General features: G+C 38.8%; 1 protein-coding gene across 2 annotated transcripts in view; it reads right to left on the bottom strand.

The window, feature by feature from the left end:
* The window catches only part of NRP2 (neuropilin 2), a 204,391-nt gene that overhangs the window by 10,005 nt on the left and 169,463 nt on the right, over positions 1–24,923 (bottom strand). Inside the window, exons 15-16 of one of the 2 annotated variants that reach the window (XM_089670973.1) lie at positions 21,912–21,950; positions 877–8,115 (exon numbers count right to left, since the gene is read on the bottom strand). In XM_089670973.1, coding sequence (XP_089527099.1) covers positions 7,826–8,115; positions 21,912–21,950 — 329 coding nt within the window. In that variant the 3' untranslated portion in view covers positions 877–7,825. Of the gene's footprint in view, positions 1–876; positions 8,116–21,911; positions 21,951–24,923 lie in introns of those variants that run through there. The other variant, XM_089670967.1, reaches the window with a different exon arrangement.

The raw sequence follows: 24,923 nt of genomic DNA, 5'->3' as shown, positions 1-24,923 counted from the left end.
ATGCCTGGACGGCAGCTGGCTTAGCCTCTCAGAGCTGCTGAAACCTGAGCCAGCCGCTCCTGCCCCCTCCACAGCCCGGCACTCCAGTGAGCGCTGGAGGGGCAGAGCAGAGAGCCGGTGACTGTCACTCGTTAGAGATTGAGCACCAAGCATTCAGTAGTCTTTGATCACTCAGTTATCAGTCTTAGAAGCAGATGCAGCATTGGACTGATGCTACATCCACCTAGGTAAGTATAAAGGTTTTTTTTTAATTTTTAATCCTCATGATTCTCTTTTAAAGAAATTGAATGATGGTTTGGGAGTTCTGATTTTGGAACAGCCAACACATTCATGTCACTTCTACTTCTGTAGGCTGGGGGTTGATGTTTAGTGATTTGTTCTTCCCCTGGGACTGGTCAGTCAGGGATGTCTGCAAAGGATGCACAGTCCCAATAAACATACCATCGTTTTCTGATCCAATCAACCATAATCATCTAAATATGGTTGTGAGCCTGTCTTTATTATGAGCACTTTTTGTGTGAAATCAACTTGATCTAATTGTGCAATGCTGTTTAGTCACACCAGTGTGCAACTGTGTTGCTTATATTTGCTCTTTGGGGAAATGGAAAATGATGTTCCATTTTGCAGATTACTCCAGAGAGACAATCTTCATTATAAACCCATTCAGAGCAATTTAGCACTTTACTAAAATCCTGTAAGAGCCACCATTGTTGTCTCAGGTGACAGAGTGATTGAAACTTCAGAAAAGACAGCAAAAAGCCAACACCCTATGAAATAGTAGAATGATGGAGAACAAAACTGTAAATTTGGTTAAGTGCTTGAGAGCCTGCATCATTTAATGGCAACATTTCTAAGATAAGTAAAGACAAACAGATGTTTGTACAAAAATACCATCCTTTAATTACATTCCACACAGCACATGATCAAATAAGTTTCAAATTTCTATAAGTTTTTTTTTCGTTCATTCACAGGCAGAGGACAAAGCAAGAGATGCAGCGTAATAAAGGGAGAATGGCTGGATATCATATTTACCAATAGTGACTAATCCAATGTTTTCAGAGAAAATAACATTATATAAAGTATCAATAAAGAGTAGCATTCTCCATGCTCAAAATTTAGCAAATAAGTAAAATATCTAAAAATTAAGGATGAGCTTTATTTGTAAAGGTTTATAATTTCAAGGAGAGTATATATAATCACTTTAAAATGAATTAGAAAAAAAATCAAAGCTCTTCTGTATGTGAAAGAGCAATGATATGAACAAAGGCAGAAACAGTGATGATCCTATGGTAGTGAATAATAAGGTACACATGCCAACTATACGTATTAGAGTATGCCACCTGTGAGCAGAACTCATAAGTTTCAACCTACTGGTCACTTAATATCAATAACGTTGCATGCTGAAAAAATGGTATTCTCTGGTATTCCCACTGCATAGGTATAGGTAACAGGTGCACCTAAGACCACCCCCACATCATGGCTTAATAAGGAATAGGATTTGGTAATATAGACAAAGGCAACAGCAACAGTCACCTGAGGTTGTGAGTGTTAATAGTTTATATATAAATTTTCTCTGTGTACAGAAATATAAATTTACCATGCACCTTCATTTTAAAGTGATTACTCCTTAAGTAAAAAACATCTTCCCATAATGTTAAAATGTATTAATAGCAACCATTTTTTTCTATTGAGACAAGCAAAAAACATAAAAAAACCTGCACTGAATGGAATACAAAGATCAAACTACATCTTTTGTATTCTCATTGTCAATATCTATGTATTAAACATTTTTTTAAAGCAACCCCAGACATCAACAGGACAGAACAGACGGAAAATAAAATCTTTTACATTGATCAATAAAAAAAAATACATATAACAGATTTTTGTACTGTGTTTTTTTAACACTTCCAGCTGCAATATTAATATCTAAAGTGATAGCCTAGATGTGTGTGTTGGCTTAAGGAAGAAAAACAGATTAATGAGGAACAAATTCCAAAAGATAGAAAACTGGGGGCCAAAAGGTGCCTTGGTTTTGCTTTTTTTATCACATGCAAAAGCTATTTCTTTTTCTATATATGTACTATTTTTCCTTTGAGTTTTCAGAGTCAAACAGTAAATGCTATTTACAATCATAGAACTTTTGTTCTAAGCATGTGGTAACAGATGGTAAGCCTCAGATACTGCTGTTAGATTAAACAGACGAGAGAAAAGTAACAGTGTAATTACCAATTATGGTGCAATGGACAGAGGGGTGCTGTCTAACACTCTTATGCTATAAGACTGATGTGATTTTTAAAAGACTTGGTATAAATTTCCTCCTGTGATTGAGCTGTATGAAAAGTCTACGTACAAAAATCCAGTTTCATAAAGAAGACATTTTTTTTTTCATGAACCATTTTTTTAAAAGGCCTTATAATGTATTGTGCAGCAAGTTGGCATGATAGTGGATTAAGCAAAGCGCACAAATTCAATGTGAAAACATAGAACCCTGAAGAATAATTTATATCTACAGTATGTACTTATTAAACATTGTGCTTCCATGTACGTAAAGGAAGCAGCATTTTTGCTTTGCAGGTAAAAAAAAATCCACAAACAAAACAACATGTAGGATGTGTTACAAACATAGCATACGTGAGGTTGCCTTAAAACAGATACACAAAAAGTTTAATTCAATTCATTTTATAGAAAAGGTGGAGATTAATTATACTGACCATACATGGGCTAAAGATCATTGTGTTGCTTATAATAATCTTTACATATATTAGTAGCAACGTATTAAAATAAAGGTCCCCTCATTAAACAGGGTATTTACTCAGTATGTAGACCTCCTGGGTGGTATGTGGACTTGGCAGTGCAACCAATTGCTGCGGGTGGGCTGCTTTCTAGGGCAATCCCTTGCTAGACACTTCCAGCGCACCTATTACAAGATGTACATTACACAGCCATTGACTTCACAGGCAAGAGCTGAAGGTGTAGAGGTTCTACTACAACAATTAGGGTCTATAAGGGACAATGTGTGAAGTCCCTATTTAAGAAAGTCCACATTTGATTTGAAAGAAAACTTAAAGTTGGGAGGACAACATTACTCTATCAGTCTGTAGTCTTAGACCATTTTTAAGAATAAACACTTATTAGAACTTCTTATGAACCATAAGAAGATCCACCTATGTTTGGCCAGCATAAATCTAACAAATCATTTGTATAGTTTTCCCAGATCACTGCCTCAATTGCTTTGCAGTACACTCTCTCATAGTACAAACTATAACAACTTCTAGGCACATACGCATGTGCAGATTACGGCACAGGAAAAAAAAATTAGCAGTAATGCCATATGGACAAAACCATTCTAATACAAAACGGCTCAAAATTATTATACACAGCAGTGTACTGTATACTAGCATTTCTGTGAGAAATACATTCAAACACCCAAATAACAGCATGGATACAAAAAAATATACAATTCTATGTCACTTTAGCATATAAGGCCACCCATTTGCTACCTAAAAAATATGTAAAACTGATTGTTCTTAAGCTCCACTAACACTGAAACGTCAAATGTGTGAGCCACAACTGTTATGTACATTGTGTTAAAGAGAAATATAATTTAGCACCAGTGCATTTGTCTGTTTTTCTATTTCTTATTGTATTGTGTTAGTTTGGACCAGAAAAAAATGAGTTCATCAATAATTTCCCAGTGCATATGCTTTATCTAATAATCAGAGATGAGGCTATATGTTAGTACAAAGAGGAGATTTTTGGCTCAGGTAAAGATAAATAAGGTAAACAGAGAGCAATCTGTGGCATGGCACGGGGAAACGGAAAGAATCCATGGGGAACATCTCAAGATGTTATTCCGCTTCTAAAGCTTACTTCCTATGTGCACGGTCAAACTGCATACTGTCTTAACAAAGTTCAATAGCTGGTATAGGAAATATGGAATATCTAAAAATGTCTGCAAATGTATTTGAAACGATTTGTAAAGTGTCTGAATTATGGCTCGACTGGGATGCATTAAAATTAATTTTAAGGTCCCCATATTGTGGGATAAGACATTTATCCTATTGGGATCTTTTGACCTAAATAGACCTTTCAGGGATTTCCTTCCTGTGGAAGCTGGGGAAAGCGAAGAGGCTGAAGGCCATTAATTAAGTTGTGGTCGTGGCAGTGTAATTTTTTTTTTACTGGTGATTTAATTATGACCCTAATTTTAGATATGTAAGGTAAGCAAATATGGCATTACATTGAAAAAACCTATCCACAAGGGTTTCAAAAACTCTTACCACTGCCAAGAAAAGGTCCACATGTTTATTTTCATTCCCTGTTCTCTTTTTTCAATGATGGTAAAATATAGAAAATTTATACATTCTGTGAATGCTACACTCAGTGAAAAAAGAAACCGAGTACTGGATGCAAATAATGCCATAAATAATATCCTCTGTTATTTTCTGAATCTGTAGTAATGATCATGACGGGATTTACATCACTGGAGCCTATGAGCACACAATTTTTACCACTATAAGTAATCCCTTTCTGCTAAGTTTACCTCTTCAGAATAGAACATTTCCCTTTTCTTGCTGTTAAACTGGCTTAGAATATTGTAAATATGCCTATTCACTTTTTCTATTAATGATACCGAAAAAAGTATGGCCAAGACTTATGCAGGAAAAGGCACTTCTTTGCCTTTGCCATCTATAGGCACTTGCCTACCATGCTTAATGGTAAGGTCACGATGTAGTTTATCAATTCGTACCTGTCAGTTACTTACAGTGTTAGTGGCCATTGCATGGACTAACTATAGTTATGTTATTTGTAAGCTCAATATTATTTAGCCTCATATAATTGTTGATGATATTGATGTGTGCAAGTAAGGGTATAATATAACGAGCAGTAGGTTGACCAAGTGAATTTCTGGGGTATATAAGCCCCATCTCCCAATATGTACTGTTGCGTCATCCTTTGCTTAGTGTAGTATTTTGAATGTTACAAGCCTCTGTATGTAACTTTAATGCCTTGTTAATTCAATGGATATATTGCTGCAAAGTGACATCTGCACTGATGCATGTCTTGTAAACTGAAAAATTCTATTTCATGACAAGAATCTCATTAATCAAAGTCATGTAAAACATAGTCATGACTAGATAAGGCAGCAAAAATAATACATAAAAATAATATACACAGGTTTTCAATTTTAACAAAACACCGGTTAATTCACAGACTGAGCAACGACTGCCAATACAAGATGGCTGGGAGGGCATAAAGCAGAAATTTAGTAGAGGCAAAGAAGCCATTGAGATGCAATCTCTACACATACAAATGTGAGGACAAGTGTGAGGTCATTCTTTCTCTGACTCAACTACCTGGTCATCAACAATGATAGCTTTCTGAACCATGATATGTGTGTCAGACCTCATAAGATCTTTTAATGATGGTACTTTTCAGAGCTTTTAGCAACCAAATAGATTTGAGTCAGGCCATAAAAGCAAACCAGTGGCTATATATGCAGCTTAAATATTTTTCATATGGTAGTTTTTTTTACAAATCAACCCACTGTGCTTTACTGATCTGTTGCATGCCCCTGGTCCACTCGGTGATAAAGGCTCAGCTACAGAGGACATTTTTTTTAACCATTTTGGAGCACAAAATTTACCTAACTTGTTGACAAATGGGTTATACCACAGTGAAATCCATTAGGTTGATTTATTAAAGGGAAGAGATTGCTCACTTGTTTACTTTGCAAAATTTATAATCACTTAGATTAAGGTAAATAGAGTGAAACTATGATTAATTTGAATATCCAATCACATACCAAGAAAAACATTTTTTTTTCTTATGCATGATTGGATAACTGAAGTCAACACAACTTCACATTATTAGGTGACTAGTCTCTTCTCCATCAGTAAATCAGGCCCAATGTGTTACAAATAAGGAGGCATTCCGCAAAAAGTTAATCTTGTGCTAGCAAGTGAATAAAAATGACCCGTGTTGCTCCATAAAAAGAGTTGACCATTTAGATTTGCAACAACAACACTGATGTGTATTATGGATGGTCTGAAACCAAAATGATTTTTGGAGCATAAACCACCTAGCGTTTAATATGTAAATAAAAAAGTGCATTTGTAAAGTACAAAATATCTTCATGTTTTTTAATTGCATATATGGACTAGATCTGTCTAAATGTATTCTAGAGAGCTCGGATAGCTGTATGTCATGTCCTGTTTATCCCTAGGGCAGCATTTAATAAAGTCAACTACTTTTCTCTTACTCTCTTCCTAATCATTGGTTGCATAATCCACAAAATGATTTATATATCAATCAGCCTTTGTCATATTTAGGAAACCTGTGCTGAGAGAATTATATAAGCTGCTGCCTTCGGAAAATGCTAGTTGTTTGGCTGCTATGCCAATCCATTGGCTTACAGGCTTTCTAAGTCACTAAGATTGATTTACTTAAAGAGTACAGGCGGTTCAGTTAGCAAAGTGAATATTTACATTGCAAAGTGTATGCACACATAGGGGTTGATTTACTAAAATGATTGAGTGCAAAATCTGGTTCAGCTCTGCATAGAAACCAGTCAGCCTCCAGTTTTTTGGTTGATTGGCTACCATGCACAGCTGCACCAGATTTTGCACTTTCCAGTTTTAGTAAATCAACCCATAGTTTAATAATTAAAGATGTAATGACTTTGAATGTCCAATCATGGTCTTTGTTTGAGCATATCTTAACTTTATTCTCTAAGCTAAGGGGCCATTCTCAGGTGAATGTGGAACTACACTTTGCAAAGTGAACCTGCCCTTATTTTTTCAGTAAATTAACCCCACTGACCTGGAAAAAAGTATGCAGGTCAGCTGCACTTACTTGTTCAAAATCAGTGACTGTGAAAGTACTGAAGTAAGGAATAGCCATCTAAGTAGTATGTTCAGAAGGAAGACATCAATTGCATTCAATATATTTCTTCCAGGACAGGCTTCCTTTAAATTAGCAGGTGAACAATCTTCAGAAATACAGTAATAAGTGGGTTGAAATACAGTAAATCAGAAGTAACTTTCAAGAGGGTTTAAGATCATCTAGATTTGAACTAGAAATCCAGAAAGGCAGGGAAAAAAAAAGACAAAATTAAAGATCATCTGTTAGGAAGCAGAGGAGCAGTAGCCACTGATGGAAGCCGACAATCCTCAACATGAGGGGCCGAATATTAATCCTAGGGCAGTAGGTTAAGCTTAAGCTACTGTCCTGAAATCAGGATGGGCTTTGTGATTCAAGAAATAGCAGCTTCAATCAGAGCCTTCCAAGATAGGTATACTGGTTTCTGACAGAGTCTCTTTATGTTTGTTAGCTGCCATGGAGGGCTAGAATTCGATTCATTACATGAAGGACTGCAATGAGAGCTCGCTGTAATACATTACCATTGCTTGCCTAGTTTAATTTGTGGTTTTCACCACTGCTCACACATGCTATCTCTTACACACAGAATATAGATAGATGTCTACACTCTTCTGACTTTCCTTCATGTTCTCAGGCAAATTTTGTTTCCGTCTGGGGAAAAATTATAAACAAAGCTTGAAAAAAAACTTGTCTTTCAAAAAAGAAAAAAATAACTGAAGAGCATTCAGGTTCTTAAAGGCAATTCGCCTTCTTCTCAAATGTATTCCAAGATGCAGCATTAGATTTTAGAGACAGTCAACGAGGGGTGAGATGTCTATGGGTTCAATTCTTAAAGTCTTCAGAATAAAGTATCATTGGGGCGTAAGGGTTTGGAGGAAAAAAGTGCAAATTGAGCCAACAGTTCTTGAGTCTGTTAAGTCTAGATCCAGCATCCGCCTTGCACTCAGCATCGCGAGCTGTGGTCGGGATCATCTTGCTCTAGTTTTATAGTTAAAGTAGGCTCCACTGCCAGTGGTGCACCGTTGGTATAATGTGAGGTTTTGTAGGTGATGGCTGGGTCGCTCTTCTTGGCCGCATAGCGGAATCGGTGGTAGTGGAGCACCAAGGCCAGTGCGACGGAGACCAGTACCAGAACAGCGCCTCCTGCTGCCATAACGTAATACCAGTAGACTGGGATGGGCTGCACTGACACCGTGTCCACTGTGGGCTCGCTCCCTGGTAGAAGGGTGCCCCCTGGTGGAGAGACACAGAAGAGCGTTGCTAGGTGGGATGTTGGTGGACTAAAATTGAGAAATCATGCATGCTTTTTCCCTATATTTTAACAACTAAGCTGTTACATATTTCAAATATAACATAATAAATTAATTTATAAAGCTGTTTACAGATCAAAATACCATTTACAATTAAATATATATTTTTCGTGGCATAGGTTTATATTAATCTAGTACAGTGCTGTACAACTTAATGTGTATCTAAACCCAACAACAATAAAGAGCTAGTCCACCTTTTGGGGAAAAATAAAAAGGTGAACTAGCTCTGTATGCCCTCCCCACCCCCCTGGATCCCAACTGTACTTACCTCAGTGGGTGATGAGTTGTCAGTGCCCATGCAGTCAGTGCGGTGGTCTGGGCATTTTACATCCCTGCTCTTCTCCTTTCTCCAGCACTTCCAGGATGGATCAGAGCAATTGTGATTGTTCAGTGCTAATACTGAGAACTGCTCTGATCCATCCTGGAAGCACTGCATGACAACTCATTACTCCTGGAGGTAAGTATAGTAGAGACCAGAGAAGTGGAGAGAGTATACAGTGTTAGTCCACCTTTTCATATTTTTACACTTCATATATATTGCAGCTTAACATTGCTTAACTGTAGTGGCTGCACTTTTTTCCATTTAGATTTTTTTTCTTTTTTTAGCTAATGATCCTGCTAGTAAAACACATTTACTCTCCTAGTCACACTTTCTGCCCACTAACCCACTGCACTGTATCTATGGAGGATCAGAGTTGCAAGGATAGAAAGTGTGTTAGGACTACAGAACACTTCCTTCTCTCCTCATTCCCATAATATAGAGGGAGGTGTGCTATTGTTCATGGAGGTGAACTAGGCAGAGCTGATAACACTGCTTGAGATAATACTGCAGTGTGCACAGCTCACTGCATTTCTGTCAGGATCAACAGTCACTTTTCTGCTTATATCAAACAAATATAACTCTTTCAATGGTTTATATAACAGGCCAAAAGCTAACAAATGAGTTCATTTCTAGGGTTTACATACACTTCAAGATACAGACATAGTATGACAGCAATTACAATAGGCTCAATGGACATTTCCAATTAGTTAGAAGAGCCAAATGTGCAATGTATATTGGATTTTGTCATGCACAAATATCTGTTATAAAGAAATATGTACATCAATATGGATAACACCATGCAACACACTGACATTCAATTAAATGAATGTTGGAAGACATTTCACTAAAAGAGTTAAAGCAGTATTAAACCCAAAAGCAAACATTTATTATATTGCAGCTTACAGATTCTTAGATGTGATGGCTGCATTTATTTTCTTTTTAAGCTTTCTCTCTGCTATTTTCACCTGGTGATCTAGCCGGTAAGTCTGTTTTTCAAAAGAACAAGCTCTCCAGCAGAATGTATCAGTTACAGAGATGAGACAAACCATTTAACACTAGCAGGGGTACTTACAGTGATCAGCTTTTATTTATTTATTTAAGTAAAACATTTATGCCAAAAGGAAAAGAACAGTTTGGTGTAACTGATTATAAAGTGTGAGCTGGAGTGTGGCTTGCTTTTTTGTGTGCATTTAAATCTGCTAGTACATCCAATGCTCCCCTCCCCACAGACTTACAATGCTGCTGTCCAAAGGTGCCCCTGTGCTCCTTTATACAGAAAGGGGCACTCTAATACAGAAGGTGTGTTACTGGCTAAATCACCAGGTGAAAACTGGCGAAAAAAACTGAAAAATGAAAACTAAGGCAGCTGTAAGTTGCAATATATTGTATTACATTTTTGGTTTTGGCTTTAATGCTGCTTTAATATGAAGCCATTAAAACTAGGAACTGAAAAGAATGCATTTTATTTTTTTCTAAAAGTTTGAATAGACTGATTTCACGACTTTTGTTTTACAATTATTTCAGAAAGCAAATCCAAATCATAGTGGTGTCAGATTCGGAGAAGTAATTTGCTTCACTGGCTGAGAATACTAAAACCACAAACTTCTAACAATGTCTGCTCTAATTTTATCATACTCAGCTTCTAGGCATGTTCTGTTGGTGCATTCAGAGGTACTGTAAGCTCCAAGAATGAAGGATTTCAAAATAATTGTACAAATATGGAAGCTGTAGAGATGTAGCCATTATCAATCTGCCAGAATTGCACAAATTACCTATTGGAAACCTTGGGGCATATTGATATACAACGTAGAAACTGTGACATTCACTGCAGGCAAATCAATCACTGTAATTTAAAATGCATGCACAAGGAAGATACACCTGCATTGAATGTTGGGGGAACGTCACACTCATTGCTTTATAAGTATGCCCCTTTTTGTATGGGATGATTTATAATGAAAACATAACATTTCTAAAAAATACTTTAAAGTCCAACTCCAGCCAAAATATTTTCCTTTTGATTAGAGATGAGACGGGTTAGAGCCTCTGTAAGGTTTTACCTTTTTTTATCAGTGTCCCTATTGGACATTTTTAAAAATGGATTTTTAGCAGAGTGAAGAAGGGTTAGAACTTCTAAGAATGCTTTTATTGCTGCCATTCCTCCCTGTCTTTGTGAAAACAATACTCCCATTACTTGAAGAGGTGTGACAGGGTTATGAAATTGAAAAAAATTTCCAGTGAGGTCACAGTTAGAAATAAAAACCAGACAGGACTTTTAAAATTTTACCCACTTGGTTCAAAACTAAACAACCTGACTAGATTATAAAGAAAACCCTGTATTTATAAAATATGGAGGTTACCACTGCTGGCCTTCTAGAAAATGCTTGGCTGTCCCTGGATTCCATACCTTGGTGTGGAAAAAGCATGTGTATAAAAAAAATGAAGTCCGAATTTAGTATCTTGCCTACCTGTTTCCAGTAGTGAATCAGAAATAACTAGAGCCATTGGATAACCATGACAGCCAGGCAACTGGCATTCCCAGAAGGCAAACTTAGCAGTGGAAGCCTCTGTAATCTCAGAGTACTGGTTTAACCTGTGCCCAGACTATGCAAAATAACACCCTGGTCACATCGGGTAAAACTTGGCATGCGATTTGCATGCCATGCGACTTGCAAATCGTATGACAAGTTGCACCCTATTGTCCGCAAGTCGGAACAGCACCAATTTCTAAAATAGTGCATGCACTACTTTTGGTGCGATTTGCTTAGACATCTGTGTCAGATGTCTTGCAAATTGCACCTGAAATCGGCATCTCACCTGACTTTAAGATCGTGCGACTTCACTGTAAGTCGCACAATTTCAAAGCTGGGCTTGATGTGACCAGGGTGTAAAAGTAAATAAATTACATATTCTGAACAAGCAGTAAAGGCACTTTAAACCTAGTCCTCACAGACCTATATAGCTAAAGGAATTGTTGAGAATTTCATTTTCAAAGTTCTCAACACAGGCTCTGAAATCACAGCACCACCTCCTTGTTTCCTATGGCAGCAGAACTTTGGAATCCTGCAACCATTGTGACGTAAACATTTTGTTAGAGCCAACTTAAAACTGACTTCAGAGTCTGTTTTGTGAACTCTGTGGATGAATTACTTCATAGTACATGCAGCTACTGAGATTACTGAGGGTTTGTTTTAAAACTGTTTAACTGCTTGCTAAGGCTTTTTAAGCACTTGACAATCCATTGGTCCACTTTAAGACTAAGGGAGCAAAAAAAAAAGGCAAGAAAAATCTGAAACATTTCAGCTTACTTCCATCTGAGCTAACCTAGCCTTAGCTAAGCTGTTTGCCAGGAGACATCCAGCAAAAATTCTTAGAGGTATATAAAATACCACAGAATTCAAGTTGGACCTTGAAGAAATATAGAGTTTCCAATAACACAGGGTCAGCCAAAATTCCTTATCATGTAGATGTGTCTATATGCTGCTTGCTCAGCAATACTGTTCACTTTCCTAATTTGTCAACTTAACCAGAAAAGGCAATTCACTATTTTTTTTTCATCTTCTCAAGGGTAAGTCAACCTCTGTGTAGCTATTCATAATTCAGAGCCTACAAAAGATTTGTTCTTCAGACTAAACAAAAAAATAAAATGCAGTTTTCAGAATTGCAGATTGCATAATTTAAAGTTTAGTTGTGCTCGAAGAATCTGCTTTCTGGGGAAAAATGGGTTGCCTTCACTATTTGAACAGCTCTATCGATATTAATTACAGACAACAATGTCGCTGAAAAGATTAACAGGATGAAAATAGAATAAAAGTATGAGGCTTCAAAACCTCAGCAACATAAAATATGTACAGCCACATCTTGTATAATGGAACTAAAACAGCCGTAGACCTAATGAAAAAAGTATGACCTCTCAGTGACCTTCTTTTTCAAGCAAGCTAAATTTCTCCCATATATTGTGCTGCAAACAGCAGCATAGACAATCCAAAAGAGAGGTTATTATACTATGAAAGAAAAAAAGGGAAAAAAAAAGAAAAAAGGGTAATATAGCTAAATATGGCTATCTACAAGGAAAATGTTGCTTTCATAGTACTGCTTTACGATTATTATTGTTATATAAGATGATTTCAAATGTAATAGGTGGTAATGGAAACAAAGTAAGAAATGTTAGGTATCTAAAAAATCATTGAGCCTGGGTTCACATATATGCGGTGCTGCATATCGCATGTAATTCGCACAGCAACAGCACCACATTCCTGTGCAAATTACATGCGATTTGTGTGCGGTGCGATCGGAGCCATACATTTTGTATGGCTCTAATCACACCACACCCGCACCGAAAATGTGCAGGACCCTTTTTTTGGTCCGCAGTAGAAATGGATTGCATGGGTATTCACACCTATGCGATCCGATTCTGCACATCACACTGTGTTTTCTGGACCATTTTCGGAGGGTTGTTAACTTAACATACACATCCGCAGTGGTTCACATGAACTGGGTGCGATTCTGATGCGGTGCAGAATTCACACAGAAAACGCTGCAAATTCTACACCGCATCAGTGTGAACCAGGGCTTAGGCTCCATGCACACTGGGTGTTTTAATAACGCTGGTAACATTAGCTGTGTAAAGTCAGGTTAAAAAATGTGAGTTTTGCAGCGGTATTTAGCAATTTTGTATTAGCGTTTAGCAGCGTTTGCCGCTTTTTTTTCTCATTTGTGTTTTTTTAGAGGTTTTTTTTACCAAAGAGAAAAAATAAATTTTTAAGTAAAAAAAAGTCAGAAAATGCTGCTTTACAGCGTTTTTACAGCTAAAAAACTCCTCTAGAAACTCACTAGTCCTGGGTTTTTTTTCCAGCCAAAAAATGTTGATTACAGTCTATGTGTGCATGGACACATAGGAGGGAGTATACTGGATGTAGAAAAAAACATCAAAAGCCAAAAACAGCAGCTGTAAAAATGCCCAGTGTGCATGAGGACTTATAGTGTACTGGTTTCAACTTTAGACCAGGCCTATTCTGACACTTCTCACTTACAGTATGTGTTAAAATCTGCTTTTTTTTGCCAGAAAATAACTTAGGACCCCCAAACATTATTTATTTTTTTTAAACAGAGGCCCTAAAGAATAAAATAGTGGGTGTTGCAATTTTTATGTCACGTGGTATTTGTGCAGTGGTTTTTCAAATGCAATTTTTTGGCAAAAATAAAATTTTATGAATTCTAGTGAAACACAGTAGAATACCCAGTTTTTTTGTAAGATATAAAGTTATGCCAAAAAAATAGATACCAAACATTTCACACTTTAAAGTAGTGGAACGACAAAAAACTATGTACATTTAATTATCCATAGGAAATGTTTTAAAAGCCTTAGCAGGTTATCAGTTTAGAGTTACACAGGAGGTCTGGAGCTAGAATTATTGCTCTTTCTCTGATCTCTACCTTAGATTGTACACCCCTTGAGGGTTAGGGACTGATGTGAATGTACAATATATATGTAAAGTGCTGCGTAAATTGACAGCGCTATAGAAGTACCTGAAATAAATAAAATAAATAAATGTTCATGGTGAGAACTCATATATGTGTTGTGATCACTGTTTACATATGCGTGCAGGACCGATGTGTGCATTTGCCTTTGTGCAGGGATGGGGGCACTTTAAAATGTTTAAATTATTTTTACACTGGCTATTTTTTTTTATCAACTTTATTGCTATTACAAGGGATAAATAACAGACAGGGACAGGTACTCTTTAGGTACTCTTTACTGAGAGATCTGGGGTCAATTAGATCTCTCCTCTGCCTTTAAAACCACTCGATCAAACCAAGATTGGTTTGATCCGATGCTTTCCTAAGCCATTAATGACTTGTTTACTTTTGGCGAACCCGGAAGTGATAACAGACTTGTTGCTTCTGGTTTTCTAGACCATAGAAATGATTGGGGATGTTCCGGCCCTAGATCATCACTATGGTCAGCTGGCAGAACCGATGGCTGCATTCCCGGGCTCCCCAGCAGGAGAGAAGAGCCCAGAAAGGCAGCGGAAGGTGGCTGGGGGGGGGTATGGAGGGGGGACCACATTCTGCCCCCTGTATAAAGCAATCCAGTGGCCACTAGGATCACTTTTACAAAACAGGCCATTGCCAGCTGAAAACACAGATACTGGGATGATGGCTATAGCTGCAGGCATCCTCCTGGCATAACCGCTCAAAGTTTTGTGGTGTACTGCTCTGTCGCTGGGGCTCATTTAATAAAAACAAAAGTAAAAAAAAAATTGTTTACCTAAAATTGTTACTGGTGGGATATAAAGAAAATCATTTGGAGCAGCCAAAGTGAGCCATATCAGATGAGTTGACTTTTACAACAAAGGAATTCATTTATAACACGTGTAATCACAGAGACCAACAAATTGCTATCAACTTTTCAAATACAAAAAAGACAGGGACAACATGGAGTAAGCGACATCATGACATCTAGGAGCAGACTAATACTACAAGTATTTACAAGAGTAAAGGTGATTCACTTCCTTAGTAGTCTGATACAGTCCTGGTTTTCAAACAGTGGGTTTATTCAACATGACAGTAAAACAAGCAAAGTTAGACATGAAATAACTTATAGCTACCAATCAGGCTCCAGTTGAATGGAATCTGATGACAGAAATATGACTGACTAGTTGATGTCAGTGGAGTTGCTATACTATATGGCCAAACATTTATCAACACCGGACCATCACACCCCTCAAAATTATCAAGTTCAGAAGTTTCCAGTGAAGAATACTGTTAATGCTACAGCATACAAATATGGTTCAGAAAATATTGTGCAGCCAATCTTGTGGCAACAGTTTGGAGAAGACAATTTCTGGCTGAGCATAACTGTGTCCACGTGCACAAGACCAGATCCATTATAACATGGCTTGATGAATATGGCATGATTGGCCTACACAAAACCCTGACCTCAACCCTAATGAGCCATCTGTGGTATGAAATGGAACAGGTCTTGTACCTGATTTCATAAATGGCTAAACAGGCACAAAGTCACACTGCCATAGGCTGTTATAGACACCAAGGTGGTGCTGGTTGGGGAAAGAAGGGGCAACATCATAGTCATGTGAATGGTTTGTGGATGTCCATGTCCATGCATGTCCATGTGTATGTCCAAAAAGCTCATGTAGGTGTTGATGGTCAGGTGTTCATATCTCCTTCTGTTCAATCTGGTGTTGTAGCCCCTCAAATCAAACATTATGACAAGAAAAAAACATTCTCTATCGTGAAATTAATTTAAGTAAGACTAAAATATAGTATCCTTAATGTGCTATTTTCAGCACGGGAGCAGGAAACTTTAAGCAGAAATAAAGTTCACTCTGTACCATAAATAAAAAACACACAAAAAATTAAACATGTCACATTGGTATGTTTTATCTCAAGTTTGTGACAGAATGTTATTGGTCAGGCTGAAATCTCAGTGAATAATGTGATTAGATAGAATGACTATTGGAGAACTAACCATGCTCCTGCACCAAGCCAAACTGTTGCTATGTTTTTACTGGCTCTAGGTTTGAATCCAGTTTTTATAGCCAACAATTACAGAAAACAAAACAAATATCTCAGACGGATAGAAAGGGAAAATGCTGCGGAATAGGCAGACATAAAATAGCCAAATAAGGTGCCAAGGCAAAAAGCAGCTCACAAGCCGGATTTCTGCATAATGGAGCTTTTATACAACAGCACACTTAGCAGCCGTGGAGACAAATCAAATATTGCTGATAAACACAATGACCAGCGGAGAGACAGGACAGCTACGAACAAAGAGTGTGAGGTTGTTGTTGCACAAGTCATGATCATTCTGACCATGGAGCACAAGCAAAATATTCAGTAACGGTCTTGGCACAGCCTCGCATTTTTCTTGTTTGGTTTTAGAAGCAATTGAGGAACAAAAACAAAATGCCAGAGAAAAAGGGAGGGGAGCTTGGGTGCTCAGAGCTTGTCCAGCATATTTTTAGGTTTACACATTTACAACGGTTGCACAAAAATTGCAGTGATTCATTACATACAAGAAACAAGCTCTCTGAAATGCTAAAGAACTCTGGCATTTAAAGAAGACCTACACTCTATAAAGAAATTTTGGAGCAACATCTCTTTGGCCAATGTTGAAAAACATAAAATCTTTCTCTGGACTGCAATGCTTTACTATGCCAGAGGCACTGGTCACATGGTATCTACTTATTGTTTGGCTGTTTCTGAACAGCAGTCTACCAAGCCCCTTAGGCAAAGACTATGTGATCAATTTCAAGAACTGATGGTGTGACTAGCACCATAGAAGTGAAGGATTGCAAAGCTTTCAGGAGACAAACAAGTTTTCTTGATCTGTATCTATTTTTTTAAGAATGCTCAGGGAGGATAGGCATTTTAAATTGAAACGATTCACTTTCTGAGAAGCTCTGGACTACTCCAGTGGTACTTTATAAAGTTTGTAGGGTTAATTATTTAGGTTTAATGAATTAAAAATAAGCGGTACTTATGAAATTCAATAACAACTTGTAAACCTAAGTTTAATGACTTGTGGGGACCAGGATTCTACAGAAACTCTGGCAGCTGTTGAGAAATACATAAGTAATTTAAGTAAAAAGATAAAAAAAATAGTCAACTGGCAGATTTATTTAGTGGTGGAGTGTATAGCATAGTAAAACATGCTAAATGCAAAGGGAAAAGGTGGCATATGCAAAGATGTCATCACTCATGAGGTGTTGACAATCTGTCATCAGGATCTGTGGTCATTGTAAGTAAATAATAACCTACTACCTTTTTTCAGCATGAGAAAGAATAATACCCCATTGGAGTCAGTGAGACAAACTGTTCCCCACTGTTGGTGTTAGTGAATGGAATTGTGCCCCATTATTGTTGTCAGTGAGAGGAAGGATCAGTTAAAGTTAAAGAAAGGGACTTTGTTTGCAAAGGGGGCCACTGGTCTACTTCAGAGGGCTAGTTTAGAGCCTTTCAGGCTTTTGGGGGGCCAGACTGTGGCCTCTGGGAGTAGAAATTATCCTGGCATCAGTGGGAGTGAGCAATGCAAACAATTCCTCCCCTAATACATGTTTACTGTTCTAGGGGGAGCAAAAGTGCCCCATCATTGCTGTCTATGGAAGGAATAGTGCCCTGTCGTTGGTGTCAGTGGGAGGAATAATGCCCCTATTGTTGGTGTCAGTTCGAGGAATAGTGCCCCATCGTTGGAATCAATGGAAGGAATAGAGCTCCATTGCTGATGTCAGTAGACAAAATTATGCCCCATTGTTGGTGTCATTTAGAGGAATAGTGCCCCATCGTTGGAATCAATGGGAGGAATAGTGCTCCATTGCTGATGTCAGTAGCCAAAATTATGCCCCATTGTTGGTGTCATTTAGAGGAATAGTGCCCCATTGTTGGAATCAATGGGAGGAATAGTGCTCCATTGCTGATGTCAGTAACCGAAATAATGCCCCATTGTTGGTGTCATGAGAGGAATAGTGTTTTGTAGCAGTAGCAGGAAAACTGCCCTAAGGGCCGAATAAAGGCAAGCAAAGGGTCAAATATGGACCCTGGGCCTCAGTTTGGAGACAACTGGTTTAGTTCAAGGGTTCCAAAGATTTAACGTGTCACTATGGCCAAAATTAAAAATGACTTAAATGTTTGTCAATAACAATAACACGGTGGTCTCTCAACAACTCTCTAAGTCTGTTGTTTTTCAACTTTCTTTAACAGGCCACCCTGTCTAGCAAAAGTTGCAGTTAGAAAATTGAGACAAACCACTTAAGACTAACAGTAGTGCTTGCAATGGTCAGCTTTTATTGATATAATTAAAAACTTTATTCCAAAAGGAAAATAGCCCTTGCTGTAACTGCTTAAAAGGGTTTACTGGAGCTAGGCTTTAAGTTGTTAGTCACTAATGCCAAATCCATCTACAGCTACTAGTCCATCCAATCCTACCCTCTACACTGGTTAACAATGTTGCTGTCCAAGGGTGGCTACACAGCTCATTCATAGATACATTAGTGACAGTAGCCACCCTAAGACAGGAGGTGTGTTGCTGGCCAACCACTAGATGAAAATTAAAAACTATAAGCCTAAGAAAGAAAATGAATGCAGCCACCGCATCCAAAGATTGGTAAGCTACAATATTTAAAATTGTTTGTGGGTTTAGTTATGCTGAACTCCAGGCAGATATAAAAGACACAAATGAATGCAGCTCTGTCATAAATGTAAATGTATTAGAGCATTTTATGTATTATATATATATTTTTTTAATTTAAGATGGGTAAGTACCTGAATTCAACTTGGAGTCACCCTCTTGCAGTCTACTGCACAGTCTGTACAGCAGAGCTCAGAAAGGAGCAGGCAAAGAGGCACAAGGAGCCACCAAGGTGTGCTGTGGTGCAAGGAGCATGCTGATAGTAGGAGAGAGCAGAGCCATAGAGAAAGGAGCTCCTCAATTTGCTGCTTCTCCTTTCACTGTTCAGCCAAAGGATGGAAAATTCAGCAGAAGATAAAAATCAGGCCACCTCCCCTGCTAGACAGGGCTGAGCTGTGTGTAGTTGTATAAATTTCAGGACTGGACAGACCGAAATACAAATCCTATGGCATGTAAACAGCACTCACATATGTATTTCATCTGAATATTTATCTGTTCAGCTTTAATTTAGAGCTCAGTTAGAATAGAAATGAATATGCAGCAAAGCAGGTTGGTAGACAGTTTTTTAAGGGTCACATATAGTGAGATTAAGAAACTCTGCTATAGAAAATGAGGATTTAATAGTTATACTTTATTGACTGGGCTGTTTGTAATATACTGAAATATGATAGTCTGTTGTCAGGATACAACGGCTTAAGGATTACTAGTAAAAAAAAAAATCTGTTTCTGATTATAGCTCACCGCATAAAAACACTGTTTCATTACATGTCCCATAACTAAATATGCTATGTAAATAGGCAATTTATAATTAGGTGCAGATTATTATCATTATAGGATTATGTATTTATATCTGATTCAGGAGTCTCTGTGCACCTGGCTATTGTATTACAAAGGCAAATGTCAGCCTCATTCCTCTATTTTCCTCTAGTTTTAATGTCGAATGCTCACCAAGTACTGCCATAATGGGAGACACATTAGGATTGTGTTTCCCAACGTTAATAACAACGAGAATGTTATTAGACTAAAAGACACAACGCTATATTCGACAACACAACATGAAGTTCTCCATACTATTCCCTAAAACATGGATCCAATTTCACAGACACAGGCTCCATAAAATCTATTGCTCTGAAGCATGGCGCGCTCCAATATTGTGGATGACAATAACAATTTAAAATCTCTGTTTTCATCTCAGCCTTTAATGGAAGATTTACAACAGTTAGGTCATCTATTGTATTGTTATTATTGCTGAGATAAGGATGCAACCAAAAATCAACTGAATGATAAAAACCAGTTACATTAGACTGTATTGATAATTTAGCTTTTACTAACATACAGCTCTTGGGTCAGCTGTGGTCACAAATCCCTTGTGTCTCCGGTAGACAATATTTATGCTCATGCTATCCAATGTAAATGACAAAGAGAAGATAATGAGGGCTACATGGACAAATATGATAATTCTTTGTCTACAGTACTGCTAATGGATCTTAGATTGTAAGCTCCAAGGAGCAGGGCCCTCCTATCCCTCTTGTATTGAACTGTATTGTTGTTGTATTGTCTCCCTTTATATTGTAAAGCGCTGAGCAAACTGTTGGCGCTATATAAATCCTGTATAATAATAATAATAGGTTTTATCATTTCCAAGTGTCCTCAGTTCAATCCAGAAATGTATTTACAGATTTATAATAAAGATGTGAAATACATGACTGAGCAGCCTAAAATAATGAAAAGCTATATATTATTATTATTATAGAGGATTTATATAGCGCCAACAGTTTGCTCAGCACTTTACAATATAACGGGAGACAATACAGCAACAATACAGTTCAATGAAAGAGGGTTAGGAGAGCCCTGCTCCTTGGAGCTTACAATCTAGGAGATATTATATATTAATATGTAATAAAATAGGTGATCGTAAGCAATTTGATCCATTACATCACTAAGTGCGACAATTTTTTGCCAATAAGTTATTGTAAATAACTTATAAATTTTAAATTGGTGGCCCATAGATGAGTCAGTTTTTTCATCAGCAGTGGGTTGAATGAAAAAAGTGATCCGATTCCCTCTTCCATACATTTGAGGTGGATGTAGCAATCCTTCCTGCTATGTATTCTGACAACGAGGAGCTTCCACCGCTGTCAGAATACACCGATTAGCGTTGCAGGCTATAGCCTGTAGCGTTGATCGAATGGTAAACATCTGACAAAGCGGTTGTACAGAAGTTGATTGACTTCTGTACAAACACAGAGCAATACATGGATCTGCGGAACCGTATAAATTTCAATCCATGTATGGCCAGTTTAAGTTACTTCAATTCACAAAATACAGTAGCTGCTTCTGTAGACCTCTCTCTTATTAGATCTCAAGCAAGAAACCTATTTGGGACGATTTACTAAAGGAGTTGAATTCTTTACTCATAAAAAATCGCCACTGCTACTACAGTGATCTTCACTGTCTTTCAGGTCTGGTGCTGAGTAGCTGCATAGTGACCACAGGAGACTACATACTAGTCATGAATGCCCTTCAGAGAACACCTTGAATTTTTCCTAATGAATGCAATACATTTCCTGAAGGTGAAGAGGTGGGGTGATTTCCACCTTGTCCAATCAGAGAATGCTTTACATTGATTGAAAAAAATGCAAGGCATTTTATGAATGGTGCTCATGCTGAACAAGCAACCTCCTGTGGTTCCTTTGCAGTAGGGAAGCAGCTCAGAATGGCACCCAGGAGCCGGCAAAGACCACTGTGGTAGTGCCAACTACTACAGTGATTTTTTGATTCCACAGGGATCAGACAACTATGGAATAAGTATTCTTACATCGGCCCAAGCTGGAATAGTGTAATCATGCAGAAAAAAAACTTACCTAGAGCTCAGCTTTAAATGGAACCCTGCCATTGCTGACCTCTTCTTCTGCAAAGTTACTTGACTGCATGTTAGGCTGACTCCAGGTTTCTGGCCTGTAACTCACAGACCCAGAAAGTGGGTCAGCAGAAGGACCAGGTAACTAGCAATTTAAGCAATGGGTCATCCTTTGCAGTTTAGCTGTTTATTCAGTAGAACATTCAACTATTAGCCAAACAAGTCTCACATAGGGGCACCTTACATTAATCAGGTCTTTACTTACTATGATAGGGCCATGTCTACTGAGGTATGTTTCACAATGTGTACATTTAAAACAATGAAACTAAACCAAAGCTTTTTATGTGCAATTAAAAAGCCAAACATAATACATTATCTTATATTACTTACCAGGATATACTGTTGGGTGGGGAAAAGCAGTAATTGGTTCTATAACAGAAAACAGGAATATATTATATGTTAAAGTGTATATATGGCCAAAATGTAAAATCACATATTAATTTCCACATTGTATAACCATTATTTCTAACTTACTCCTATTAATCTGAACAATCTGAAAGCTTGTAAGCTTACTTTGCGAAAATCCCACACATTTGCTTCCTTGAATTCTGTGATAGCTATTCACAATAACCTGTGTGTAAGCACTGCTGTGTCACACATCTCACAAAGCCTGCCTTGTGAACTACAGAGGAGTTTCAGGAATCACAACTTGCAGGCAGCAAGGTACCATGGGATATAAAGTCCTTAGACACCGAAGGTAAACAGTAGAGGAGAAGCTGCAAAGCATGCAGGGACTGCAAGTTGTGGAAAGAGATGATCGGCAGATAGGCAGCACTCACAACATGAAAGGAGATTTTTCAAGAAAGCTTATTTTGGATTGTCAATACATATTGTATGTATTGCTATTACAATGCTGATGTTTTAAAATGAAGTGTATGCTGTGACAACTATATCTCCTTTAAATATACAAGTATATAATGTTTACTAGTATCAAGGTTGGGTTGGGGGTGAACTAGTTTTAGTGCAAGGGGTGTATATTAGTATTAAGGCAGGAGGAGTGCAACTGTATGACCCAATGGGTGTGTACTAGAATTAAAGCAGAATGTGTGTACTAGTATCAAGGAAGGGGTGTATACTAGTATCATGGTAGTGAATATGTACTAGTTTTAAGGAAGGGGGTGTGTGAACTAGTATCAAGGCACAGGATGTGTACTAGTATCAAGGCAGAAGGTGTTCAATAGTTTCAGGACAGGGAGTGTGTACCAGTATTAAGGCAGGGGGTGTGTACTAGTAGTAAGGAAAGGGTGAGTACTAATATCAAGGCAGGGGGTGTGTACTAGTATCATGGCAGGGGGTGTGTACTAGTATCATGGCAGGGGGTGTGTACTAGTATCATGGCAGGGGGTGAGTACTAGTATCATGGCAGGGGGTGAGTACTAGTATCAGGGCAGGGGGTGTGTACTAGTATCATGGCAGGGGGTGAGTACTAGTATCAGGGCAGGGGGTGTGTACTAGTATCAGGGCAGGGGGTGTGTACTAGTATCAGGGCAGGGGGTGTGTATTGGTATCATGGCAGGGGGTGTGTACTAGTATCAGGGCAGGGGGGGGGTGTACTAGTATCAGGGTAGGGGGTGTGTACTAGTATCATGGCAGGGGGTGTGTACTAGTATCAAGGCAGGGTGTGTGTACTAGTATCAGGGCAGGGGGTGAGTACTAGTATCAGGGCAGGGGGTGTGTACTAGTATCAGGGCAGGGGGTGTATACTAGTATCATGGCAGGGTGTGTGTACTAGTATCATGGCAGGGGGTGTGTACTAGTATCAGGGCAGGGGGTGTGTACTAGTATCAGGGCAGGGTGTGTGTACTAGTATCAGGGCAGGGGGTGTGTACTAGTATCATGGCAGGGTGTGTGTACTAGTATCAGGGCAGGGGGTGTGTACTAGTATCAGGGCAGGGGGTGTTTACTAGAATTAAAGCAGAATGTGTGTACTAGTATCAAGGAAGCGGTGTATACTAGTATCGTGGTAGTGAATATGTACTAGTTTTAAGGAAGGGTGTGTGTGAACTAGTATCAAGGCACAGGATGTGTACTAGTATCAAGGCAGAAGGTGTTCAATAGTTTCAGGACAGGGAGTGTGTACCAGTATTAAGGCAGGGGGTGTGTACTAGTAGTAAGGAAAGGGTGAGTACTAATATCAAGGCAAGGTGTGTGTACTAGTATCATGGCAGGGTGTGTGTACTAGTATCATGGCAGGGGGTGTGTACTAGTATCATGGCAGGGGGTGTGTACTAGTATCATGGCAGGGGGTGTGTACTAGTATCATGGCAGGGTGTGTGTACTTGTATCATGGCAGGGGGTGAGTACTAGTATCAGGGCAGGGGGTGTGTACTAGTATCATGGCAGGGGGTGTGTACTAGTATCAGGGCAGGGGGTGTGTATTGGTATCATGGCAGGGGGTGTGTACTAGTATCAGGGCAGGGGGTGTGTACTAGTATCATGGCAGGGGGTGTGTACTAGTATCATGGCAGGGGGTGTGTACTAGTATCATGGCAGGGGGTGTGTACTAGTATCATGGCAAGGTGTGTGTACTTGTATCATGGCAGGGGGTGAGTACTAGTATCAGGGCAGGGGGTGTGTACTAGTATCATGGCAGGGGGTGTGTACTAGTATCAGGGCAGGGTGTGTGTATTGGTATCATGGCAGGGGGTGTGTACTAGTATCAGGGCAGGGGGTGTGTACTAGTATCATGGCAGGGGGTGTGTACTAGTATCATGGCAGGGGGTGTGTACTAGTATCAGGGCAGGGTGTGTGTACTAGTATCAGAGCAGAGGGTGAGTACTAGTATCAGGGCAGGGGGTGTGTACTAGTATCATGGCAGGGTGTGTGTACTAGTATCATGGCAGGGGGTGTGTACTAGTATCAGGGAAGGGTGTGTGTACTAGTATCAGGGCAGGGGGTGTGTACTAGTATCATGGCAGGGTGTGTGTACTAGTATCATGGCAGGGTTATGTACTAGTATCAGGCCAGGGGGTGTGTACTAGTATCATGGCAGGGGTGTGTACTAGTATCAGGGCAGGGGGTGTGTACTAGTATCAGGGCAGGGGGTATGTACTAGTATTAAGGAAGGTGGGTGAGTACTAGTATTAAGGCAGGTATGTACTAGTATCATGGCAGGGTTTATGTACTAGTATCAGGGCAGGGGGTGTGTATCAGTATTAGGGCAGGGGGTGTGTACTAGTGATAAGGCAGGGGTGTGTATTAGAATTAAGGCAGGGGTGTGTATTTTTATTAAGGCAGGGGGTAAGTACTAGTATCAAGTGCTTTACTGTTCACATATTGCCAAGATCAGACAATGGCCACTTCAAGGAGCGCAAGGTCAGAGCTCAGTTGTGTCTTTAAGAC

Source organism: Staurois parvus, unplaced genomic scaffold (assembly GCF_062004578.1).
Source record: "Staurois parvus isolate SC_StPar_1 unplaced genomic scaffold, SC_StPar_1.0 ptg000011l, whole genome shotgun sequence".
Classification (NCBI taxonomy): domain Eukaryota; kingdom Metazoa; phylum Chordata; class Amphibia; order Anura; family Ranidae; genus Staurois; species Staurois parvus.
The sequence above is the reverse complement of the archived record's forward strand: the minus strand, read 5'-3'. Positions and strand labels throughout refer to the sequence as shown.